This window comes from Bufo bufo, chromosome 1 (genome assembly GCF_905171765.1).
Source record: "Bufo bufo chromosome 1, aBufBuf1.1, whole genome shotgun sequence".
NCBI lineage: Eukaryota > Metazoa > Chordata > Amphibia > Anura > Bufonidae > Bufo > Bufo bufo.
In genome coordinates this window covers 354,883,703-354,911,480 of record NC_053389.1, presented here as the reverse complement: position 1 = coordinate 354,911,480, position 27,778 = coordinate 354,883,703, and the positions used below count along the sequence as shown (strand labels likewise).

General features: G+C 44.3%; 1 protein-coding gene across 3 annotated transcripts in view; it reads right to left on the bottom strand.

Moving 5' to 3' along the window:
* MAT2B (methionine adenosyltransferase 2B) overlaps positions 1-27,778 on the bottom strand; it is a 115,558-nt gene that overhangs the window by 4,618 nt on the left and 83,162 nt on the right. For all 3 annotated transcript variants that reach the window (XM_040404896.1, XM_040404882.1, XM_040404888.1), the window contains exons 2-6: positions 10,370-10,564; positions 7,925-8,039; positions 6,152-6,304; positions 5,877-6,070; positions 3,577-3,690 (exon numbers count right to left, since the gene is read on the bottom strand). In XM_040404896.1, coding sequence (XP_040260830.1) covers positions 3,577-3,690; positions 5,877-6,070; positions 6,152-6,304; positions 7,925-8,039; positions 10,370-10,564 — 771 coding nt within the window. The remainder of the gene's footprint in view (positions 1-3,576; positions 3,691-5,876; positions 6,071-6,151; positions 6,305-7,924; positions 8,040-10,369; positions 10,565-27,778) is intronic.

Genomic DNA, 27,778 nt, shown 5'->3' with positions numbered 1-27,778 from the left:
TGGCCGCTGTAATCTACTTAAAATGATATTTATGCCACAGCTATTATATATACTACACAACTCGCCGGTATGGGTCCCACAGAGGATATTCTACAAAATTTAGGGGATTTTTAGATCGCTGATCTGGAAAAAAAAAAGCAACCGAGAATTCGCATAGAGACACTCCAAAAAAGTAAGGAAGAGGGCGGCTTGTCCCTCCCGAACCCATGGTCCTACTTTATAGCTGCACAACTGCAACATGTCAGAGGGTGGATTAGAACAGTTAATCTAGACTCCTCGGCTGATATTGTTGCTTACAGTATGAAACAAAAAGCACCTACTGCATCAGTGGAAATGAGTAGGCAACACCCTCTTGGTAGGAAACTTCCCACAATCTCGGTTATAACCAAAGTTTGGTCAAAATTCAAGGAATTAGCAAATCAAACAGGTTTCAGCAACAATACGCCATTATTGTGAAATATTGGGAAGATATACGTGAAATCATAGCCGTAACGACTCATATAAGATTACCTAATGATCCCAGAGTCTGTGTATTGGGTATACTGAATTTTTCAGGAATAGACAATAAAACGTCTCTAACTCTCTATGTATTCACAGAATGCTGTTTCAGGCGAGGGTTTTAATTGCTAAACATTGGATACGGGGAAATCCACCCAACACACAGTAATATATAAATGAATACAGTTTTACGCCTCGAAAGAGGGATTTATATCAAGAGAAAATGTCCAAAACAAATTCCTGTCAATATGGAAGGGCTGGTTGGAAGCTGGGAATTTGGCTTAATTAGCCCTGACAAGAGATTTCATAAGAGGGCAACTATCCCTACTGGGCCGATTACCTTAACACAAGCGGTCTACTGGGGAAGGTCGCATACTCACTTTAGTATCAGTTCTCATTGAAATGGCCTTTTTGAGATATGATTAATAAATAAAAATTATGTAATTATCTCTCTGCAGGATCAAGTGGGGAAGGGAGGGAGGTTGGTAGGATGTTAAGTAGTTATTTATCATTATTTTTGTAACAATCTGTATCTTTATAATATCAAGTTTCTGTCTATGTAACTTATATTGCGCTGACTCGATGTTACTATAGTGATGGGTCCATTATGTTGTTGGGAACTTGATGGATAGACTGACAGGATCTTTGTTATTGTATACAAATCTTTATTTTGTTAATAACTTTATTGATAATAAAAATAAAAAAAAAGGATTCCGATTAAAAATTAAATAAATAAATAAATAAATAAATACACAAAATATTGTTGCGTCCATAACGACACGATCCATAAAAGGATCATGTTACTTATCCCAGGCAGTAAATGCCATAAACCAAAAGCCTCCCCAAAGAATAGTAGATAAAAAGCAATCAAAAAGTAAGGCTACTTTCACACTCGCGTTTTGGGCGGATCCATCATGAACTCCATTGAAAGTCAATGGGAGACGGATCCGTTTGTTATTGTGCCAAATTGTGTCAGAGAAAACGGATCCGTCCCCATTGACTTACATGGTGTGCCAGGAAAGATCTGTTTGGCTCAGTTTCATCAGGCGGACAGCAAAACACTGCAAGCAGCGTTTTGGTGTCCGCCTCCAGAGCAGAATGGTGACGGAGCGGATCCTTTTCTGTTCAGAATGCATTAGGGCAAAACTGATCTGTTTTGGACCGCTTGTGAGAGCCCTGAACGGATCTCACAAACGGAAATCCAAAACCGCTAGTGTGAAAGTAGCCTAATATGTACCCCCAAATGGTACCAATAAAAACTACAGCTCATCCCACAAAAGCCCTCAGACAGCCACGTTGGAGATGCAAATAATTTTTATTTTATTTTTCAAAGTGATTTTATGATTAAAAAGAAGTACTGAAACATGAAATAAACTTATACAAATTTGGTATTGCCATATTTATATAGACCAACAGATTAAAAAAATATCCTATATACCACATGGTGAAATAAAAAAATAATAATAATAAAATAAAAAAACACCACTGACCGTATTGCAATCTTTGCCCACCTTATCTTGAAAAAAAAAAAATATATATAAAAAGCTATCAAAAAGCCAAATGTTCCTAAAAATGACTTTTTAATTTTCACCTCCATTTTGCATTAATTCCTATGAAATACTTAAGTGTAAAATTACAGCCAAACAGAAACCCTCTAACGCCTCCCAAAAACAAAAGCAATTTTCAAAAATGATGTGGAAATAAAGTAGACACTTGGAAAATGTTAAAAACAAACTTTTTGTATGGTATAAATATCTGTCCTAATATTATAAATTTTCACAACTTGAAAATTTCAATTTTCCCAAATTTTTGTTACATTTCCGATTTAGTTTTAGACAAAAACACAAAAAGCAACTCAAATTTGTCAGCAACATAAAGTACAATATGTCATGAAATGAAAAACAGATCACAGAATCGCTTGGATTCCCCTTGTTACAGAAGAGTTCCAGAGTTATCAAAAATCGAAAAATAGGGCTATATTTTTTTTACGGGCAAAATAGGCTTCGTTCTTAAAGGGGTATTCCCATCACAGACAATGGGGGCATATCGCTAGACGGCAGGCGCGAGAATTACCCAGCACACAGGGCTAGCAGGAGAAGACGAACACTGGCCTGTCAAACACGGACAGCAGGGCGTGGAATGAGGTGGGAGAACAGAGCCTCTAGGAGCAGGAGCAACACCCCCCTGCTCCTAGAGGCTAATTTGCATATTACAAAAGTAATAATTGTGCCATAAGGGGGCATCAATAAACATAAAAATAGCAGAGTTGGATTCTGCTGACATTAGCACATCGCTAATGTCAGACAGTTTAAGAGGGTTAATTCTGGTGACAGAAACCCTTTAAAGCTTCCCTGGAGGTCTAAGGCAGTCACCAGCCTTCTTGGCTTAGGGTAGAAAAGTGTTTGATATTTGATTCCCTGGTGGGGGCAGATAGGACTGTGCAGAGTGCACTACCCTATCATTAAGAAAATGATCAGAGGGATCAGCTCTACCAAATCCCCCTGACCATATTAGACACAGAAAGTTTTTTCTTGTAATAATTTGCAATACTTTCTGACAAAAAAAATGTTGCATTATATTAATATAATATAAAGGGTGCGAACATGATTGTCACTGGAGCTAGATTTAATCTCAAAAACATTCCTTTTAAAACCTCAGCCCACTCAGCTCTAACAAGACAGGAATTGTCTCTCTTATCCACAGTTAACTCCCTTCTACACGTGCAATGTAGGTGACCCTGGAAGCTACTAAGGAACCTTGGGATTGTTCTCCCAGTGCAACATAACATCCACTGCCTACACAAAACCATGAGAACTCATTAACACAGTAAGGGCCAGTTCAGACTAAATCCATTGGGAAGGTTTTTAACATTTCACAATGAGGTGTGTATTTACCTACCAGACACCATTCAATCAAAATATAAGAATCCACTGTAGATTTGGCCAATTCAGGTCTATGCATAAAAGTCCGCAACACACACTCCGCATAATGCGTCTGCACCGATATTCATTCCACTGCTTGTGAAGGGGATTTGGAGAACCCCGCAGAAATACTAACACTCCATCTCACATTACTTACTGGTCTCAAGTGTCTGGCGGGAAGGTTGAAAACATCTGCCATGGCACAAGCAATTTCATATTTTGTCATCTGTTCGTTACCAGACCAATGGAAAATGCCGTTTATTGAGGGATCCTGGGAATGACAAGATACCGCTTAGAAGATATGGAACAAAAAGGCAATGACAACATGGCAGATCTGTAAAATGATGAATCCAATAATGTGCATTGTTACAGTCTCATGTAGCAGCAGCCACACACATCAGATATCATGCCCACATGTTTGGGTGTGGGTTCCAAACTCACAAAGATAGAATATTTTTCTGATAATAACGCAATTTTACCTGCAAAATCTCACGGCCACTAAGCAGGTAAAAGCAGAGGACGTCACAGCTGAAGAGCTGGACATGTTTGGTGCTGGGATTACACAGGAAGGCTTTGGGGTACACTACTAGGATATATTGTTTTATGAAGGGCTGTAATGCCACAGACCATATTATAATTTTAAGGATGAGCACCATCCATTCTGAACCATCATTTAACTGTACAGATAAGCGCCGTTCAGTTTTGGTGAGAAATATGCAATAACAATCTGTATGCACCTCTCTGCCCCTGTGATCTTAGGACTTCCAGAACAAAATCCGTCTGCACGTCCTAACCTGATGATTTCTCAGAATGCCAGTAAAAAACAGGCAATACTTTTTAAATCCCCCTGCTCCAGCGCTGATGTTCTGGTGGGCTCGCTGGTCCATTCGTGGTGATGCTAGCCTAGCAGATTCTCCTGGATAGGACTGGAAACGTTCTGCACCTGACCGCCCATAAAATAGAATGGCATTGAGTTCTCCATTTTGAGAACCGATACAACACAAGAGCCTGCAGCGTGCGATACCATTCAGTGACGTATCGCAGCCCCTGAACGGTATCTCTTCTATCTCCAGCCTCACACAATATAAAAGAATTTTGTTCCATTTTGCAAGCCACTGTTGAGGACGCTCAGTGTAGCTGTCCTGCTGATGATGGCATTGAAAAGCAACAGATGAGGATTACATTCACAGAAATCTATTTGTGCTAAGTGAGATGGAGACGTCTGTCTTGTCAAGAGCATTGCAGCGACCCAGTCTCCATGAGCAGACGAGTGGCTTCTCTCCAGAGACTGAGGAGTTCTTCTACCATGTAACTCTGAAACTGACAGGGCTAAACCCCAGCTGCATAAAGAAATGCTGGTGGGTTAGTTACACTCCTCTAGACAGGTTCCCTTAAAGGGGCTGTTCGACCCCAAATCAAAACTCACTTATTCACTACTGCTCTGTTTGAGCATGAAGGTTCCCGTTCTGGCAGACCAGAAGTGTTGCATCCCGTCCATGGTCACCTACAGCACTGCAGCCATTCACTAGCCTCGGTGGTGACATAAGCCCAAGCCACATGTGACCGCTGGGGATGTGTCACCATAAGGCCAGTGGTGCATGCGACCATGGATGAGGCGTCACTTCTGGGCCACCATGGACAGGAGCTTCAGCGCTCAGTGATGGTGAAAAAGTGGCTACTTTCAAGGCCTAACTAAAACAGGCCCCATTAACCAACATTAGTGCGAATGAATATTCTTTAGCGGTTCTAGCCATATGCAGCCCTATTTTTAAAGGAGCCAATTGGTCGATCATGTAGCCTGATGTACTATTCTGAGTCTTGGGGTAGCAGCACAATGGGGAATTTCTCAGATTATTATTTTTTCCTATATTCACAGGATACGGTATCAAATTTTCGCCTGATTGGCGGCACACCATTTTTCTAACTGGTATGTGTTGAACCTCTGCAAATCTCACCAAGGTGAGCACGTGAGCTAGTGTTTACAGGATACAATGACTGGGGCTGACACCAATGAACATTAGCTCAGTGTCTTTTTTGTTTCTAGCACAAAGTGAAGGTGTAAGGCCACATGGGCTGATGTCGAATACATTGTGCCCCTACTGGATGCTGTTGGCAAGTGCGACTTTGGGTGAAGCCTCTTGGTCATAGCCCGCACTGCAACTCTAGCCTTTAGACGCATTCAGACACAAGCTCACCCTTCAAATCCACATGAAAGTAAAAGTAACGGAAAAAAGTGACATAAAAAAGACAACATTCAACTGAATGACCACAAGGGAAGATATCATACACCAAAGTGGTAACAGGTACTGTGAAATGCTGCTGAAATGGGAAGATTTCTTTACATATATAGAGTATATGTGGGCAAGGAAGGAGTTCTAGTCACAAAACAGGATGCATCTATGCTGCAGACTACTGCTCTTCTGCAATACAAACATGTGGGTGGATGTTCTGCTGTACCTGAAGCTTTCTCTCTGACAACTGTAGACATACGCTAGCCACATCCTTCACATATGTGGGAAACCGCTGCTGCCAGTTGTCCATGTTGGCCGACTTGTTACTGTACTGCACCTTGTCAAACATTATTGTGACTGCACTCTCTTCTATCTTCTCCACGTCTCCGTACAGCACAGGAACTCTGAGCACTGCGGCACCTTCCATCAAAATAACAGAAAACTTGCTTGAATATTTCTTCAATTACTGCACGCTGACTGACCAAAAGAACCCGCTCTCACCCTCATTGTTCTGGAGCACTACTCGCTCTCCTTCTAGCTTGGTTTTACCATACAGGTTCAAGGGATTGGGCATAGCGTCTTCTCTGTAAGGAGGGTTTGTTCCATCAAAGACATAGTCTGTGCTAATATAGATCAGGAATGCTCCACACGCAGCTGCGGAATAGAAGGAAAGGAGAAAAGAATGCATTACAGAGAAGTGTGAACAGTGGCTCAGCCAAAGGGAGGAGGCATCAAAAAACTGAAGAAGAATACATTTTTGGATGAAAGGGTTTATTCCACCCCATTTTTGACAAAGTGCTTACAGTGTGGGACAGTGGTTGGCTATAGGTCACATGATGTCACTGAAACTGGGTGAACAGAGAACATCGAGGCACGAGAGATCTTTGGAAAACCTCCATGGGGCTGGGCAACCCTAAGGCCCCTTTCACACGGGCGAGTATTTCGCGCGGATGCGATGCGGGAGGTGAAAGCATTGCACCCGCACTGAATACCGACCCATTTATTTCTATGGGGCTGTGCACACGAGCAGTGATTTTCACACATCACTTGTGCGTTGCGTGAAAATTGCAGCATGCTCCTCTTTGTGCGTTTTTCACGTAACGCAGGCCCCATAGAAATGAATGGGGTTGTGTGAAAATCACAAGCATCCGCAAGCAAGTGCGGATGCGGTGTGATTTTCACGCATGGTTGCTAGGAGACGATCGGGATGGGGACCCGATCATTATTATTTTCCCTTATAACATGGTTATAAGGGAAAATAATAGCATTCTGAATACAGAATGCATAGTAAAATAGGGCTGGAGGGGTTAAAAAAAATATATATAATAATTTAACTCACCTTAATCCACTTGCTCGCGCAGCCCGGCTTCTCTTCTGTCTCCTTCTTTGCCGATTGCAGGAAAAGGACCTGTGGTGACGTCACTCCGGTCATCACATGATCCGTCACATGATCTTTTACCATGGTGAACGATCATGTGATGACCGGAGTGACGTCACCACAGGTCCTTTTCCTGCAATCAGCAACGAAGAAGACAGAAGAGATGCCGGCAGCGCGAGCAAGTGGATTAAAGTGAGTTTAATTTATATATTTTTTTTTTAACCCCTCCAGCCCTATTTTACTATGCATTCTCTATTCAGAATGCTATCATTTTCCCTTATAACCATGTTATAAGGGAAAATAATACAATCTACAGAACACCGATCCCAAGCCCGAACTTCTGTGAAGAAGTTCGGATTTGGGTACCAAACATGCCCGATTTTTCTCACGCGAGTGCAAAACGCATTACAATGTTTTGCACTCGTGCGGAAAAATCGTGCATGTTCCCGCAACATACCCGCACCTTTTCCCGCAACGCCCGTCTGAAAGAGGCCTAACAATTCACATTAGGCAAAAAAAAATAAAAAATAGGTTTAATAGCATCATCCAAGTAAAAATGAAAACGCCACTATAATGTCAACTGGGTCACAAAATGATGAGGATTTTAAAAAGGTACATACACCCTGGGAAAAAAAAACAAAAAAAAAAACACACAAGGAAACACAAGCTAACAAGCCAATTAGTATAAAGGGAATAGTGTGGTGTGATGCCCTGAACAGGTATGTGCTTGGGGGTAAAGGGGGTGGATGCAGGATACAAGAGCTTTTTCAGGTGACAATTTGTCTGATTGCACTAAGGGGATATCAAATCCAAGGTTTACATTGAATATGGCTTTTACCAGAATATAGGTAAAATACATTTATTTACAATGTGTTAGGAGTAGGCCAACCAATTACCTGCAACTTTAGCTAGATTTTCAGACGCCCCCACATTTATCAAGGCAGCTAAATCTGGCTGATTCTCCACAATATCTGGTTTCCTTTCAGCAGCACAATGTACAATCACATGTGGCTGGAAGAAACAAACAATTATTTAATTACAGGAAAAATATACATTTTACGCACATAGTATAGAGCTATGGAGTCAGGTGTATTACAGCCATGTTCATATTTTCCAACAAGCTTGTTTTTTTAGAACAGGGTCCAGCAACCACCGGCACGTCAGCTGTTCTAAAACTACAACTCTCAGAATCCTACTTTCACTTCTACAGGAGTTACTAGAATAGCCAAGTAAGTGTGCATGATGGGGGTTGCTTTTCTAGAACTATTTCTCAATTTAAACCAGGCCTCTATTAATTCTATTCCCTTAAAGGGTCTGTCTGGGATTTTAAGAAAGTTTAAGAGCTAGAAACTGAGTTAATCCTAGCCTGGTTACAACCCACAATGAGCATATCAACATATTCATGTCCTACCCGTCCCCTAACCAGGCCGGCTGCGTCTGCGCACTCAAGCAGCACCAGGCACTGACTGCTAACTACATGCAGGAGGGCCCTACCCTCACTGCTTTGCCACCGCCCTTGAATCAAACCAGCCAGGCAGGGGCTGCCCTCGGAAATGAGTGCAGCCAGAGTGCAACAAGAGCAATGGTGAAGTCCATGTTGCCCCAAAGGCCTAAGTTGCATATTAGGAAAAAGTATCACTCTGGAATGGAGCCTTGGATCAACAAAAGAAAAGAAAAAGTTTTAATCCATTCAACCTCTTTCACTCAGGGGCTTCTTAACCCCAGCCAGTGCCACCCTGGAGCTTCTTAGCCCTAGCCAGTGCCACCCTGGAGCTTCTTAGCCCTAGCCAGTGCCACCCTGGAGCTTCTTAGCCCTAGCCAGTGCCACCCTGGAGCTTCTTAGCCCTAGCCAGTGCCACCCTGGAGCTTCTTAGCCCTAGCCAATGCCACCCTGGAGCTTCTTAGCCCTAGCCAGTGCCACCCTGGAGCTTCTTAGCCCTAGCCACTGCCACCCAAAATCTTTATTAAGTTTTGAGAGAGCCCGTTTGTTACAAAAGATGCAGATGTCTGCACACATCTCCTAGGGCTAGGTATATTCAGAAGGTGCAGTGAAGTTGCAGTTTTTATTGTTACTGAAAATACAGCAACTGGGCTATAGAATAAGGTAATCTGAGTTCCACCAAATTTAAAGGGGTTTTACAGGATTTTAGTATTGATCACCTATCCTCAGGATAGGTCATCAATATCAGATCGGCGGAGGTCTGACACCCGCCACCCCCACCTCCATACGAGCACAGCCTTACTTTTGTGGTTTACCTGCTCATCGTCGACATCGCAGGGGGGAGTAGGTGTAACTAGAAGTGATCCCATTATTTTTAATGGGACGGCTCGTTCCTATTCAAGTGTATAGAAGGAGCCGTCCCATAGTATTGAATGGAATGGCTTCTTGTAATTACACCTACTCACCGCTGTGATATTGACGGCGAGCAGGTAAACAATTAAGGTAAGGCTGCGCTCACACGGAGCTGCCAGCTGATCGGCAGAGGAGAGGTCATCAATATTAAAATCCAGGAAAACCCCTTTAGAAAAGTTTGCTATTTATACATTGAAGACAGTTCCAAAGTAGACTAGTAATGGTTTCCCCGCAGAAATCCCGTATTACCCATTTACTACTACTACTATATACTTCTGAAAAATGCTAGGAGGAGTATTTTTACTCCTCCAGAAAAGAAATGTAGCGTGACCTCTGGTCACATGATCTGCTGATATCAGGACCATTTCACTGCCTTAAGGCAAGATGGGACAGCAGACACATGACAAGGATTCAAGCATGGGGATAAGAGACAAATGCAAATGAAGTAAATTTGAAAAAAAATTGAAGGAGGGATAGGAGCTTAAAGAGGACCTTTCACCAGAGGAAAGCCTCTAAACTAACTATACAGGAGGGTAGAGCGGCGCCCAGGGATCCCGCTGCACTTACTGTTATCCCCGGGCGCCGCTCCGTTCGCCCAGTATAGCCTCCGGTATGTAAGAAGTTAGGCTCCACCCACTTGATCCTGCCAGCGTCTTCTTCTCCTATGCTGTAGCGCTGGCCAATGGCAGCGCTCAGCTCATAGCCAGGCTATAAGCTGAGCACTGCGATTGGCCAGCGGTACAGCATAGGAGAAGACGACGCCGGCAGGATCAAGTGGGTGGAGCCTAACTTCTTACATACCGGAGGCTATACCGGGCGAACGGAGCGGCGCCCGGGGATAACAGTAAGTGCAGCGGGATCCCTGGGCGCCGCTCTACACTCCTGTATAGGGAGTTTAGAGGCTTTCCTCTGGTGAAAGGTCCTCTTTAAGTACTAGATGAAAATAACCTTTAGAGTGAAAAGAAGTTTATGACACTTAATAGTTTACCTTAAACTCTTCGACCAGTTCCTTCACTGCAGATGTGTCCAGCAGATTAAGCGACTCAATCTGAGGTCGAGCCCGGCTATAACCGCAGCCCAGTACATGCCAGTTTTCGTCCTTGAACTCTTTGTAAACAGCTCGGCCCAGGAGACCAGTTGCTCCAGTTATCAGAACTCTTCTGCAGGACGCAACAAAATCCTCCTACAATATAAAAAAAGAGTGGTTAGAACTCTTCCTCTGTGTAGCTACTAAGGGCTATCCAGGTTCCTAATCCCTTTCCATGCTGTGCCATAACAGTCCATCACGCTGGAAAGGTGGTTAAGGGCTCATAAGGGCTCATGCACACGAACGTATTTTCATTCCGCTTCCAATCCTTTTCTATTACGGTACTCCGTGTGCATTCCGTTTCCGTTCCGCAAAAAAGTAGTGCATGTCCTATTGTTATCCTCAAATCACGGTCCGAGGCCCCATTCAAGTCAATGGGTCCGCAAAAAATACGGAACACACATGGAACACATCCGTATGTCATCCGTATTTTCCGGATCCATACTGTAGAAATGCTACGCCCAACCCATATTGCTCATGTGTTTGGTGATTAATAAGTTACTGTTTCCGATCCCAAAAAATGGATCGCATACGGAAACCATACGGATATTCTTTTGTGGAATAACGGAAGAGGACTTGAATCAGAGAAAAAACAACAACCCTCAGATACGAAGCAACAACTCTGTGAAAAACGGACCGCAAAACAACAGTTGCGTGCATGAGCCCTAACACTCAGCATTGTACTATTATGATGCAGTGACTGGGTGGGTCATTAGCTGCGATATGCGGGTGCCTGCTATGTTAGGCTTGTTTCACATCTGCATTAAGGCTTCGTTCACATCACCATTCAGCCTTTCCAAAACGGAAAGGATGGATTTGGCACTTAACTGAGCAGAACGGAACCTAAGGACTCCATAGACTATAATGGGGTCTGTTAGGTTTCCGCTCAGAGGAAGATTTTTGAAGTGAAGACAAAAGTCCTTAATGCACAGCTTTTGTCTCCGCTCCCAAATCATCTTCTGAACGGAAACCTAACAGACCTCATCGTCTATGGGGTCCTTAGGTTCAGTTTGGCTCAGTTATGTGCCAAATCCGTCCTCCTGCTACTATAACAGAACAGTAGAACAGAAAGGCTGAACGGTGATGTGAATGAAGCCTAAGCAGATCTTGCAGGTTCTTCCGGCTGGGAACAGCCTGCCAGATCCATCACTGCCATAATGCCACCTGGCCTCATTTACTATAATGGGGAACAGTGGAGATCCAGCTGCAAACTGGAGAACATGCCGAGCACTCTGCTTGTCCGGCCACTTCTCGGCATATTTTGCAGGTTGTGGCTGAATCTCCGACGGTCCCCATTGTAGTGAATGGGGCCAGACGGAATTCCAGGATTTGCGTAACCTGTTCTGGACAGATGACGTACCAGTACGGCATGATGTCCCGGTACTTAAGGACACATGACGTACCGGTACGTCATGTATAGTTCCGATCACCACCGCCCGGTGATCGGAACTGGGTGCCTGCTCAAATCTTGGACCCTCCCCTCCCCGTGTCGGCGTTCGCAGAAAACCGCAGGTCAATTCAGACCTGCGGTTTGCTGCGTTTCAGAGTTATTCGGGTCTCTGGGGATCCGATAACCCGGAACAGGATGGTGATCGGTGGTGTGATAATACACCACCAATCATCATCCTGCGATCCTGAGAGGTGATGGTGACATCAACTCTCAGGATCGGCTCTCATTGGTCGGTTGGGCCATTCAAATTACTGCAGCGCTCCTCTCCTCCTCCTTTTGTGTCCGGGAGCCGAGGAGGGAGTGATTGATCTCCAGAGCTGCAGGGATCATGAGCCAGCACCCCCATCTGTGCCCGAGCACCCCCATCACCAAGGTATTTAGGGAAAGGTTAGGTTAGGCAGGGATATTCAGGGAAAGTTAGTGAAAAAAAAAAGCCAGTTTTTGTTGCATCACCCTAAAATCGGGTGTCTGGGGTCCACAGCACAGCTGCATGACCCTAGACCCCCCCCCCAGGGGTGCTGCAGCTTTTTTATTCCCTGCCTTTTCTCCTCCCCTCCTCGGAGAATCTAGCTACGTCAGAAGAATGGGTGGACAACTATATACAGTCGTGGCCAAAAGTTTTGAGAATTACATAAAATATTGGATATTGGAAAAGTTGCTGCTTAAGTTTTTATAATAGCAATTTGCATATACTCCAGAATGTTATGAAGAGTGATCAGATGAATTGCATAGTCCTTCTTTGCCATGAAAATTAACTTAAATCCCAAAAAAACCTTTCCACTGCATTTCATTGCTGTCATTAAAGCACCTGCTGAGATCATTTCAGTAATCGTCTTGTTAACTCAGGTGAGAATGTTGACGAGCACAAGGCTGGAGATCATTATGTCAGGCTGATTGGGTTAAAATGGCAGACTTGACGTGTTAAAAGGAGGGTGATGCTTGAAATCATTGTTCTTCCATTGTTAACCATGGTGACCTGCAAAGAAACGCGTGCAGCCATCATTGTGTTGCATAAAAATGGCTTCACAGGCAAGGATATTGTGGCTACTAAGATTGTACCTCAATCAACAATTTATAGGATCATCAAGAACTTCAAGGAAAGAGGTTCAATTCTTGTTAAGAAGGCTTCAGGGCGTCCAAGAAAGTCCAGCAAGCGCCAGGATCGTCTCCTAAAGAGGATTCAGCTGCGGGATCGGAGTGCCACCAGTGCAGAGCTTGCTCAGGAATGGCAGCAGGCAGGTGTGAGCGCATTTGCACGCACAGTAAGGTGAAGACTTTTGGAAGATGGCCTGGTGTCAAGAAGGGCAGCAAAGAAGCCACTTCTCTCCAAAAAAAACATCAGGGACAGATTGATCTTCTGCAGAAAGTATGGTGAATGGACTGCTGAGGACTGGGGCAAAGTCATATTCTCCGATGAAGCCACTTTCCGATTGTTTGGGGCATCTGGAAAAAGGCTTGTCCTGAGAAGAAAAAGGTGAGCGCTACCATCAGTCCTGTGTCATGCCAACAGTAAAGCATCCTGAGACCATTCATGTGTGGGGTTGCTTCTCATGCAAGGGAGTGGGCTCACTCACAATTTTGCCCAAAAACACAGCCATGAATAAAGAATGGTACCAAAACACCCTCCAACAGCAACTTCTTCCAACAATCCAACAACAGTTTGGTGAAGAACAATGCATTTTCCAGCACGATGGAGCACCGTGCCATAAGGCAAAAGTGATAACTAAGTGGCTTGGGGACCAAAACGTTGACATTTTGGGTCCATGGCCTGGAAACTCCCCAGATCTTAATCCCATTGAGAACTTGTGGTCAATCCTCAAGAGGCGGGTGGACAAACAAAAACCCACTAATTCTGACAAACTCCAAAAAGTGATTATGAAAGAATGGGTTGCTATGAGTCAGGAATTGGCCCAAAAGTTGATTGAGAGCATGCCCAGTCGAATTGCAGAGGTCCTGAAAAAGAAGGGCCAACACTGCAAATACTGACTCTTTGCATAAATGTCATGTAATTGTCGATAAAAGCCTTTGAAACGTATGAAGTGCGTGTAATTATATTTCACCACATCACAGAAACAACTGAAAAAAAGATCTAAAAGCAGTTTAGCAGCAAACTTTGTGAAAACTAATATTTGTGTCATTCTCAAAACGTTTGGCCACGACTGAAAAGAGTACTGTATCCATGGTCAAGACCAGGCATGCTCAACCTACGGCCCTTCAGCTGTTGTAAAACTACAACTCCCACCATGCCCTTCTGTAGGATATAGCTGTAGGCTGTCAGGGAATGATGGGAGTTGTAGTTTTGCAACAGCTGGAGGGCCGCAGGTTGAGCATGCCTGGTCTAGACCATGGATACAGTACTCTTTTCACTCAGTTTATTCATCATATGCAAGAGGTGTGAGTATCTCGATACATTGTGATATTGATATTAAAATAAGGGAAATAGTTAAAGATCAGGAGGGCCGATATGTTCCGATTGATTGTTTGCTGGAAGGAAGACCGTGGATAATAGCTAATGTATATATACCACCACCTTTCAAAATTGAAGTCCTTTTAAAAATGTATGATTTTGTGCTCAAGGTAGGAGAAAAAACACTTCTAGTTATTATGGGGGACTTTAATAATATTATGGATAGTAAAATAGATAGATGTAGGGTTGGTAAGGTTCAAAATGTCTGCACGGGTTCTAAATTAAAAAATATCATGGAAGAAATGGGTTTGATAGATATTTGGAGGGTATTACATCCTAAATTAAAAAAATACTCATGCTTTTCAAAGACACATAGGAGTTTATCACGGATTGATTTAGTTTTCACAAATAATACAGGTGTATTGGAAATTGAAGGGGTTAAATACAGTCATCGTGGGATCTCGGACCATAACCCAATTATTATAAATATAAAAACACAAAAAAAACTTAACGAGGATGTACATAAATATAGGGTGGATAAACGATAAGATTTTAAAAGAGATAGGGGAGTTGTTTGAGTTGATTCAGCATCAGTTAATATATAGTTTGGGAGGCTGCGAAGGCCTATATGAGAGGGATGTTTATAAAGTACACTGCAATATACAAGAAAGGGATAAGGGAAAAAATAATCAAATTGCAACAAGAGGTGGAAAAGCATGAGGATAATTATATAAAAAAAATCCTACAGAAAGTAATTATGAGGTCTGGATAGAGAAAGTTTCAAAACTGGAAGAAGAGCGACTCTTAATAGCAGAGCAACAGAAAGAAAATTACGTGAGGGAATTTTTTTTATCTATGCTTTGTCTCTGATACTGAAGGTCATGGGTTCGAATCCCTTGGATTCGTAAATGCCGGTAGCAGCGCTCATCTCCTGCTGTGCCTTGCCGGCGCCCCCCTTCAGACAGCGCCCCGGACGGCTGCCCAGCCCGCCCCAAGAAACGGCCCTGCCTGCAGCTACCCAGTCTGTTCAGCTGAAGGGGTTAAGAATCCTAGGAGAGAGCAGACAGCCCGGCCAGAAGGGGGGGGGGGGGGGGGGGCGTGGCCAGCACAGTGACGTCTCTTTACAGGCTTCTAAACGACCTTTATCAGAGCAGGGAGAGAAGCTGACATCACAGGTCATGTGACTCTCAGTGAAATCGGAGAAACCAGCCACCGGAGATAAAGTGAGTGAATTGGAAAGCTGTTACATTTGCCTAGTTAGGAACATAGAAGGAACAAAAAAATAACTTGAATAACCCCTTTAATATTTTCATTATATCTGATCAGCAATTTTTCCAAGTAAAACATGAAACACAAGCAGAACATTCCCACTGCGGCCGCCTCAATAAACCATAAGAGCTGAAAGCCAAGGTCAGTTATTCTGGGGGGTGAAGCATCTCAAGGCTACATCTACCACCCTGATATTTCACAGGTGCATCACCTTATCATGAGCAGAAGTCTTCTGAAAAAGTCTGTTTGTTAACCCTTTGGGGCACGTTTACTGAAGTGTCTACGGCACTTTTTTGCTGTATTCGATCCTTGATACCCCTGTTTTTTCGTGTCTGCACAATTTATTTACATTGTTGCGCCTGTTTTGTTGTGTTTTGGGACACTTGTGCCACTTAATGATTTTACGTCAAATTCTTTAGGTGCCTTTTTTGAGGACACTTAACATTTGTCCATTTTTAGCATACAAAGTGGCTTAAAGGGGTTCTCCAGTTTTTTTAAACTGATGATCTATCCTCTGGATAGATCATCAGCATCTGAGCGGTGGGGGTCTGACACCCGGGAACCCTGCCGATCAGCTGTTTGAGAAGGCAGCGGCGCTCCAGTAGCGCCGCGGCCTTCTCACTGTTTACCGCTGGCCCAGTGACATCACTACTAGTATCAATGGCCTGGGCGTGGCTAAGCTCCATTCAAGTGAACAGAGCTTAGCCCCACCCAGGCCATTAATACTAGTCGTGACGTCACTGGGCCTGCGGTAAACAGCGAGAAGGCCGCTGCGCTCCTGGAGCGCCACTGCCTTCTCAAACAGCTGATCGGCGGGGGTCCCGGGTGTCAGACACCCGTCAATCAGATGCTGATGATCTATCCAGAGGATAGATCAACAGTTTAAAAAAACTGCAGAACTCCTTTAAAACTACGACACTCTGTGGGTGGAGTATTTTTTTACGCACTTTTTCAGATGTAATCTTTAACCTTTTCCAAACAGCTTTTTGTCTACTAAATTTTTTATTTTTTTTTGCTAATGTGTAGAGACAGAGATAGGGAACATTATTCTAATATACTTTATTAGGGAAAACCTTTATTTATAGGAGAAAACTAGAGCTGAAATGTCCTTTCGCAGCAACCTTTTTCAGAGCGTCTGCTAAGGGCTCATGCACAGGACCGTGTGCTGGCCAGGCCCGTGCTGCGGACCGCTAACTGGGGTCCACAATGCACGGGCACCGACCGTGGGGCCGCTGCATGCGGATCGCAAACACATTCACTTGAATGGGGTCCGTGATCCGCATCCGATGGACCGCACAGCAAAAAAATAGTGCATGCACTGCTTTTTTGCAGAGTGGAGGCACGGACAAAACTCTGTAGTGCTTCCGTGAGCTTCCGATCCGTGCCTCCGTTTAAATGAATGGGTCCGCATCCGTGATGCGGGGTGCACACGGCCAGTGCCCGTGTATTGCGGACTCACTGTATGTGGGCTGCAATACGGCCACGGCTGGGCAAAGGCCGTGTGCATGATCCCTAAGGGACATCCATCTTCCTAAGGGCTCATGCACAAGACTATGTATTTTGTGGTCCGCTAAAAGGGATCGGCAAAAAATATGGGTGACGTCAAGGTGAAGTCTGTATTTTGCGGAACGGAACATTTGGCCCCTAATAGAACAGTATGTCTGTGATCTGGACAATAATAGGACATGTTCTATTTTTTTGCGGAACAGACATATAGAAACGGAATGCACACGGATTAACTTCTGTTTGTTTTTTTTGCGGACCCATTGAAATGAATTATTCCGCATACGGTCCACAAAAAAAAAAAAACACGGAATAGACATGGAAAGAAAATAGGTTTGTGTGCATGAGGCCTAACAGAGCAGTGTTGCACTGACTAGGAAGAAAGGGACTTATAGATGTCTAGAAAAATAAATAAATGGAGACGGCACATCCAAAAGGTGGAATTTTATTCCAGATGCAACGTTTCGGCTGCGATAGCCTTTTTCAAGCATGCTATCACAGCCGAAACGTTGCATCTGGAATAAAATTCCACCTTTTGGATGTGCCGTCTCCATTTTTTTATTTTTCTAGACGTCTATAAGTTGCTTATTTTGGGGGGATTTTTACCACCCCTCCTGGAGACGAGCACCCGCAGCATTATCACTAAGGAGTGCTGTCCACCCGCTTTTTCGTTTTAGGAAGAAAGGGAGACAGGCTGGAAGCTGGAGGGCATCTGTCCTCACTGCTCCCTCATATTAATATATGAGTCTCTTTCCTTCCTTCCTGCTCAGTGACCAGCGCTGTCAATGGGCTCTTCTTCCGTGGTAGCGGAATCCATAACGGAATTCTTAGATAACCCGAACCTTGTACGCCGAACTTAAAAACACAAGTTCACTCATCCCTACTCACTGATCATATCACTGCACATTTAACAACATTAGGGCAGATTTATCAGCGTATTCATGGTCCTTTTTGGGTATAAATACATTGAAAATATTGGGGGTCATTAAAGGGGTTTTGTCACTTCAGTAAGTTGCATTTATCATCATGTAGAGGAAACAACTTCCTAATATATTATTATTATCCATACTGTTTCCTTTACTAGCCGGATTCATTTTTCCATCACACTGCTCGTTTCCATGGTTACAGACCACCCTGAAATCCATCAATGATGGTCGTGCTTGCACACTATAGGAAAAAGCGTCAGCCTCTATGGTGGTTGAGACCATGGGAGTGCACATAGGCCAGTGCTGTTTCCTAAATTGTGTAAACACGACCACAACTGATAGGTTGCAGGGTGGTCAGTAACCATGGAAACGAGCGGTGTATAATGTGATGGAAAAATGAATATAGCCAGCAAATGAAGTAATATGGATGATAACAATGCATTAGTAAGTGCCTTGTATTAACTTTCTCAACATGATAAATGCTACTTACTGAAGTGAGACAACCTCTAAGGCTCTATTCACACGTCCGTGATGTGTTGCGGACCCGCAAATTGCGGGTCCGCAACGCACCAGCCCGTCACCCCCATTGAAATGCCTATTCTTGTCCGCAAGCTGCGGACAAGAATAGGACATGCTCTATCTTTTTGCGGAGCTGCGTACCCAAAATCGGGGGCGCGCTCCGCAATTGCGGCTGCAGACAGCACACTGTGTGCTGTCCGCATCCATTCCGTCCCCATAGAGAATGAATGGGTCCGCACCCATTCCACAAAATTGCGGAAAGGATGCGGACCCATTTTGCGGACGTGTGAATGGAGCCTAACTCCTTAAGGACCGGGCTCATTTTCACCTTAAGGACCAGGCCATTTTTTGCTAATCTGACCAGTGTCACTTTATGTGGTGATAACTTTAAATCCAGACCATTCTGAGATAGTTTTTTCGTCACATATTGTACTTCATGACACTGGTAAAATAGAGTAAAAAAAAAAAAATCATTTTCTATTTATAAAAAAAAATATACCAAATTTGCCAAAAATGTTGAAAAAAAATTAGCAAATTTCCAAGTTTCAATTTCTCTACTTCTATAATACATAGTAATACCTCCAAAAATAGTTATTACTTTACATTCCCCATATGTCTACTTCATGTTTGGATCATTTTAGGAATGACATTTTATTTTTTGGGGATGCTACAAGGCTTAGAAGTTTAGAAGCAAATCTTGAAATTTTTCAGAAATTTATAAAAACCCACTTTTCAAGGACCAGTTCAGGTCTGAAGTCACTTTTTGCGAGGCTTACATAATAGAAACCACCCAAAAATGACCCCATTCTAGAAACTACACCCCTCAAGGTATTCAAAACTGATTTTACAAACTTTGTTAACCCTTTAGGTGTTCCACAAGAATTAATGGAAATAGAGATACAATTTCAAAATTTCACTTTTTTGGCAGATTTTCCATTTTAATAATTTTTTTCCAGTTACAAAGCAAGGGTTAACAGTCAAACAAAACTCAATATTTATGGCTCTGATTCTGTAGTTTACAGAAACACCCCATATGTGGTTGTAAACCGCTGTACGGGCACACGGCAGGGCGCAGAAGGAAAGGAATGCCATACGGTTTTTGGAAGGCAGATTTTACTGGACAGGTTTTTTGACACCATGTCCCATTTGAAGCCCCCCTGATGCACCCCTAGAGTAAAAACTCCAAAAAAGTGACTCCATTTTAGAAACTATGGGATAGGGTGGCAGTTTTGTTGGTACTATTTTAGGGTACATATGATTTTTGGTTGCTATATATTACACTTTTTGTGAGGCAAGGTAACAAGAAATAGCTGTTTTGGCCCAGTTTTTTTTATTTTTTGTTATTTACAACATTCATCTGACAGGTTAGATCAAGTGGTATTTTTATAGACCAGGTTGTCACTGACACGGCGATACCCAATAGCTAATATGTATACTTTTTATTTTTTTATTTATGTAAGTTTTACACAATGATTTCATTTTTTAAACAAAAAAATAATAATCATGTTTTAGTGTTTCTATAGTCTGAGAGCCATAGTTTTTTCAGTTTTTGGGCGATTATCTTGGTTAGGGTCTCCTTTTTTGAGGAAGGAGATGACTGTTTGGCACTATTTTGGGGTGCGTATGACTTTTTGATCGCTTGCTATTACACTTTTTGTGATGTAAGGTGACAATTTTTTTTTTTTGTTTATTTAGCACAATTTTTTTTTTTACGGTGTTCATCTGAGGGGTTAGGTCATGTGATCTGTTTATAGAGCCAGTAGATACGGACGCGGCGATACATAATATGTATACTTTTTTTAAAAATTTATGCAAGTTTTACACAATAACAGCTTTTTTTAAACCCAAAAAATTATGTTTTAGTGTCTCCATATTCTGATCCATAGTTTTTTTTTATTTTTTGGCCGATTGTCTCAGATAGGGGCTCATTTTTTGCGGGATGAGGTGACGGTTAGAGTGGGACTATTTTGATGGGCATACGCCTTTTTGATCGCTTGCTGTTGTACTTTTTGTGATGTAAGGTGACAAAAAAATTGTTTATTTAGCACAGTTTTTATTTTTTACGGTGTTCATCTGAGGGGTTAGGTCATGTGATCTGTTTATAGAGCCGGTCGATACGGACGCGGCGATACCTAATATGTCTTTTTTTTTACTTTATTTGGGGAAAATGTTTTTGGTTTATTTGCACATGAAAATTTAAATTTTTTTGGGGGGGAAACTAAATTTTTTTCAACTTTTTTTTCGCTTTATTTTTTGTCCCACTTTAGGACTTCAACTTTTGTGGGTCTAATCCTTTACAATGCATTCCAATACTTCTGTATTGGAATGCATTGGCTGTATGAGTAATACAGTGTGTATTACTCATACAGCTTCCGGCCTGTGAGACCCAGGGGGCTGGATCTCACAGGATCGTCACAGGTAGGCAGCGCCGATGCCTTCCATGCCATCGGGTCCCCACTACAGCCCCACGGGGACCCGATGGCACCGCCGCCCGCCGCAACCTGTAAAAGCCGCAAAAAGCAGGTCTGAATTGACCTGCGGTTTGCGGTGATCGCCGACACCGGGGGGGGGGAATTGACCCAAGGTGCCTGCTCCGAAATACACATGACGTACCGGTACAACATGCCGTACTGGTACGTCATGTGTCCGGAAGAGGTTAATGAACATTGATACAGCAGTTTTTGGTGTTTAGAAAGAAAAAAAAAAAAAAGCTGCAAGATCTGATCTCCTTTTGCAATTTTTTAACTGCGTGTGCGACAAAACATTTTTTATGCTGTGTCAGGGATGGTAAACTGGACCCAGCAAATTTACGCCTGGAAACGCCTGGATGTAAAATGGCAGCATTCGCCCCATAAGACGCAGGGGCATTTTTCCCCCACTTTTGGGGGGGGGGGGGGAGGGGGGTAAAGTGCGTCTAAGGCCTCATGCACACGACCGTCCGTAGGGCCGTGATCCGTGTCCGTTTTTTCTTCCGTGGGTCTTCCTTGATTTTTGGAGGATCCACGGACATGAATGAAAAAGTCGTTTTGGTGTCTGCCTGGCCGTGCGGAGCCAAACGGATCCGTCCTGACTTACAATGCAAGTCAATGGGGACGGATCCATCTGACGTTGACACAATATGGTGCAATTGCAAACGGATCCGTCCCCCATTGACTTTCAATGTAAAGTCAGGAGTCCCTATTATACCATCGGATCGGAGTTTTCTCCAATCCAATGGTATATTTTAACTTGAAGCGTCCCCATCACCATGGGAACGCCTCTATCTTAGAATATACCATCGGATTTGAGTTAGATCGTGAAAACTCATATCCGACAGTATATTCTAACACAGAGGCGTTCCCATAGTGATGGGGACGCTTCAAGTTAGAATATAGTACGAACTGTGTACATGACTGCCCCCTGCTGCCTGGCAGCACCCAATCTCTTACTGGGGGCTGTGATCCGCACAATTAACCCCTCAGGAGCCGCACCTGATGGGTTAATTGTGCGTATCATAGCCCCCTGTAAGGGATCAGGTGCTGCCAGGCAGGAGGGGGCACACCCTCCTCCCTCCCCAGTTTTAAATTCATTGGTGGCCAGTGCGGCCCCCCCTCCCTCCCCTGTATTACTGTACATTCATTGGTGGCCAGTGCGGCCCCCCTCCCTCCCCTGTATTACTGTACATTCTTTGGTGGCCAGTGGGCCCCCTTCTCCCCTGTATTACTGTACATTCATTGGTGGCCAGTGCGGCCTCCCTCCCTCCCCTGTATTACTGTACATTCTTTGGTGGCCAGTGGGCCCCTCCTCCCCTGTATTACTGTACATTCATTGGTGGCCAGTGCGGCCTCCCTCCCTCCCCCTCCTAATTAAAATCCACCCCCCTTCCCCATCATCGGTGGCAGCGGAGAGTTCCGATCGGAGTCCCAGTTTAATCGCTGGGGCTCCGATCGGTAACCATGGCAACCAGGATGCTACTGCAGTCCTGGTTGCCATGGTTACTTTTAGAAGCATTATACTTACCTTTGCTGTCTGTGACCGGCCGGGCGCTCCTCCTACTGGTAAGTGAAAGGTCTGTGCGGCGCATTGCTTATAGCACAGACCTGTCACTTAGCAGTAGGAGGAGCGCCCGGCCGGTCACAGCAGTCATAGACATCCCAGGTAAGTATAATGCTTCTAAAAATTGCTAAGTAACCATGGCAACCAGGAATGCAGTAGCGTCCTGGTTGCCATGGTTACCGATCGGTGCCCCAGCGATTAAACTGGGACTCCGATCGGAACTCTCCGCTGCCACCAATGATGGTTGGGGGGGGAGGGGGATTTTAATTAGAAGGGGGAGACGCACTGGCCACCAATGAATGTACAGTAATACAGGGGAGGGAGGGGGGGCCGCACTGGCCACCAATGAATGTACAGTAATACAGGGGAGGAGGGGGGGCACACTGGCCACCAATCAATTTAAAACTGGGGAGGGAGGAGGGTGTGCCCCCTTCTGCCTGGCAGCACCTGATCCCTTACAGGGGGCTATGATACGCACAATTAACCCCTCAGGTGCTGCACCTGAGGGGTTAATTGTGCGGATCACTGCCCGCTGTAAGAGATCGGGTGCTGCCAGGCAGCAGGGGGCAGTCATGTATACAGTTCTTAGTATATTCTAACTTGAAGCGTCCCCATCACTATGGGAACGCCTCTGTGTTAGAATATACTGTCGGATATGAGTTTTCACAAAGTGAAAATCAGCTCTGAAAAAGCTTTTATGCAGACGGATCTGCGATCCGTCTGTGTGAAAGTAGCCTACGGCCACGGATCACAACGCGGATGCCAATCTTGTGTGCATCCGTGTTCTTTCACGGACCCATTGACTTGAATGGGTCCGTGAACCGTTGTCCGTCAAAAAAATAGGACAGGTCTTATTTTTTTGACGGACAGGAAACACGGATCACGGCCGCGGATGAACAACGGTGCATTTTCCGAGTTTTCAACTGACCCATTGAAAGTCAATGGGTCTGCAGAAAATTACGGAAAACGGAACGACGGCCACGGATGCACACAACGGTCGTGTGCATGAGGCCTTATGGGGCGAAAAATACGGTAATCATTGTTTAACTTTTATTGACCCTGGAGAGGAATGGGAAAAAGACTGCGACAAAATGAATGCGACATTCATTTTGCAGGGATGACTTGTAGTTTCATTGGTATCATTTTGTGGGTACATAGAATCTTTTGATTGCTTTTAATTCAATTTTTTTGGTGGGAGATGTGCAAAAACATTAAGTCTGGCATTTTTTTCACAGTATTCACTGTGTAGGATAAATTATGTAATAAATGTATAGTTTAGGTGTCTCTGGTGGCAAACAGTCACTCATGCACAACACGTCCCATCCCAACCTCCTCGTATCTGCGCTGCCGCGGTGGTCGCAACCCCTGGAAACGAGCAGTATATAAATGTGATGGAAAAATTAATCCAGGGTAAAGGAGGCAATATAGATAATAACAATACATTACTAAGTGGTTTGTATGAACCTTTTCTACATGATAAATGACATTTGCTGAAGTGAGACAACCCCCTTTAAATGTTTTAATTAAAAAAAGACAACTTGTCCTGCAAAAACTAAGCCCTCATATGACTATTTGAATAGAAAATGAAAAAAAATTACTCTTGGATGTTGGAGAGAACAAGAAATATTAGAGAACAATGTGAAAGCCTAAGGCCCCTTTCACACGGGCGAGAATTCCGTGCAGGTGCAATACGTGAGGTGAACGCATTGCACCCGCACAGAATCCAGACCCATTCACTTCAACGGGGCTGTGCAGATGAGCGGTGGTTTTCACGCATCACTTGTGCATTGCGTGAAAAATATCGCTGAATATTCTATATTCTGCGTTTTTCACACAACGCAGGCCCCATAGAAATGAATGAGGATGCGTGAAAATCACAAGCATCCGCAAGCAAGTGCGGATGCGGGGCGATTTTCACGCATGGTTGCTAGGAGATGATAGGGATGAGCAACCCCGGACCCCAATAAAGTCTATTTAGTATTTACTGTATTATTTTCCCTTATAACATGGTTTTAAGGGAAAATAATAGCATTTTTAAAGGGTTTCTGTCACCCCAATTGTCGCTATTAAACAGGCTGACATTATACACTGCTCAAAAAAATAAAGGGAACACTTAAACAACACAATGTAACTCCAAGTCAATCACACTTCTGTGAAATCAAACTGTCCACTTAGGAAGCAACACTGAGTGACAATCAATTTCACATGCTGTTGTGCAAATGGGATAGACAACAGGTGGAAATTATAGGCAATTAGCAAGACACCCCCAATAAAGGAGTGGTTCTGCAGGTGGTGACACCAGACCACTTCTCAGTTCCTATGCTTCCTGGCTGATGTTTTGGTCACTTTTGAATGCTGGCGGTGCTTTCACTCTAGTGGTAGCATGAGACGGAGTCTACAACCCACACAAGTGGCTCAGGTAGTGCAGCTTATCCAGGATGGCACATCAATGCGAGCTGTGGCAAGGTTTGTTGTGTCTGTCAGCGTAGTGTCCAGGGCATGGAGGCGCTACCAGGAGACAGGCCAGTACATCAGGAGATGTGGAGGAGGCCGTAGGAGGGCAACAACCCAGCAGCAGGACCGCTACCTCCGCCTTTGTGCAAGGAGGAACAGGAGGAGCACTGCCAGAGCCCTGCAAAATGACCTCCAGCAGGCCACAAATGTGCATGTGTCTGCTCAAACGGTCAGAAACAGACTCCATGAGGGTGATATGAGGGCCCGACGTCCACAGGTGGGGGTTGTGCTTACAGCCCAACACCGTGCAGGACGTTTGGCATTTGCCAGAGAACACCAAGATTGGCAAATTTGCCACGGGCGCCCTGTGCTCTTCACAGATGAAAGCAGGTTCACACTGAGCACATGTGACAGACGTGACAGAGTCTGGAGACGCCGTGGAGAACGTTCTGCTGCCTGCAACATCCTCCACCATGACCGGTTTGGCATTGGGTCAGTAATGGTGTGGGGTGGCATTTCTTTGGAGGGCCGCACAGCCCTCAATGTGCTCGCCAGAGGTAGCCTGACTGCCATTAGGTACCGAGATGAGATCCTCAGACCCCTTGTGAGACCATATGCTGGTGCGGTTGGCCCTGGGTTCCTCCTAATGCAAGACAATGCTAGAGCTCATGTGGCTGGAGTGTGTCAGCAGTTCCTGCAAGACAAAGGCATTGATGCTATGGACTGGCCCGCCCGTTCCCCAGACCTGAATCTAATTGAGCACATCTGGGACATCATGTCTCGCTCTATCCACCAACGTCACGTTGCACCACAGACTGTCCAGGAGTTGGCAGATGCTTTAGTCCAGGTCTGGGAGGAGATGCCTCAGGAGACCGTCCGCCACCTCATCAGGAGCATGCACAGGCGTTGTAGGGAGGTCATACAGGCACGTGGAGGCCACACACACTACTGAGCCTCATTTTGACTTGTTTTAAGGACATTACATCAAAGTTGGATCAGCCTGTAGTGTGTTTTTCCACTTTAATTTTGTGTGACTCAAAAATCCAGACCTTCATGGGTAAAAAAAATTTGATTTCCATTTTTTTATTTTTGTGTGATTTTGTTGTCAGCACATTCAACTATGTAAAGAACAAAGTATTTCAGAAGAATATTTAAAGGGAACCTGTCACCTGGATTTTGGGTAAGGAGCGGAGGACATGGGTTGCTAGATGGCCGCTAGCACATCCACAATACCTAGTCCCCATAGCTCTGTGTGCTTTTATTGTGTAAAAAAAACGATTTGATACATATGCAAATTAACCTGAGATGAGTCCTGTCCCTGACTCATCTCACATACAGGACTCATCTCAGTTTAATTTGCATATGTATCAAATCGTTTTTTTTACACAATAAAAGCACACAGAGCTATGGGGACTGGGTATTGTGAATGTGCTAGCGGCCATCTAGCAACCCATGTCCTCAGCTCTATACCCAAAATCCCGGTGACAGGTTTCCTTTAATTAATTCAGATCTAGGATGTGTTATTTTTGTGTTCCCTTTATTTTTTTGAGCAGTGTTGATGTGAAAATGTCACCGGAATTTAACTCTGCATTTCTTTTATTTCAGTATGCCCCCGTTTTTGTGTAATTTAAACTTTTATTATATGCAAATGAGCCTCTAGGAGCAGGGGGGGGGGCGTTGCCCCTGCTCCTAGAGGCTCCGTTCGCCCACCTCATTTCCACACCCTTCTGTCTTGATTGACAGGGCCAGGCCAGCGTTCGTTCTGCTGCTGGCCCTGTCTGCTGTGTAAATCTCGCGCCTGCACCGTCCCATTCAGTATTCGGCGTAGGCGCAATGAGAAAGCCAGCAGCCGGATCTCCTATCTTCATTCAGCAGGACCTGCGCTGACGTCACCACGTGGTGAGCGCAATTACGTCAAAGGTCCTTTTGCAGGTCCTGAAAGAAGACTATGCCGGCTGTGCGAACAAGTGGATGAGGCGAGTTAATTTTATTTTTATTTTTTTAACCCCTCAATGCACATTTTACTAAGCATTCTGTATTAAGAATGCTATTTTCCTTTATAACCATGTTATAAGGAAAAATAATAAAATCTACAGAACACCTAACCCAAATTTAACCCGTTATGGACACTGCTCATTTCACAGGAGTGCACGGCATTATAATGATTTATAATGCTGGGTGTCTCTGCGTGACCTCTGTTGCTGTATTGCGGCCCGCATAAAGCAGGTCCGCAATACACGGGGCATCGCCCGTGTGCATTCCACATCACGGATGCGGACCCATTCACTTGAACGTGTCCGCAAATCCGGAGATGCGGAACAGAAGCACTACGAACTTTATCTTTTTGCGGAACGGATGGATCGCGGACCCATTCAAGTAAATGGGTCTGCGATCCGCATGCGGCTTCCCCAGTCGGTGCCTGTGCATTGCGGGCCACAGCACACGGTTGTGTGAACAAGCCCTTATACTGACTGCATTATGTCAGTATAAGGCCCCATTAACATGACCATATTTATGGTCTGCATCCAATCAGTATGTTTTAAGGATTGGATGAGGACCCATTCATTTCAATGGTGCAGTAAAAAATGCGGACAGCAAAACAGATAGTGGATCTGCGTTTGCGGACTGCTAAATAAATACGGTTGTGTGAATGAACCCCAATTCTGTAAAAGTAAGGTCATGCAGAGAAACACAGCACTATAAGGGTCTATTCACACGTCCGCAACGTGTTTTGCGGATCCACGGAG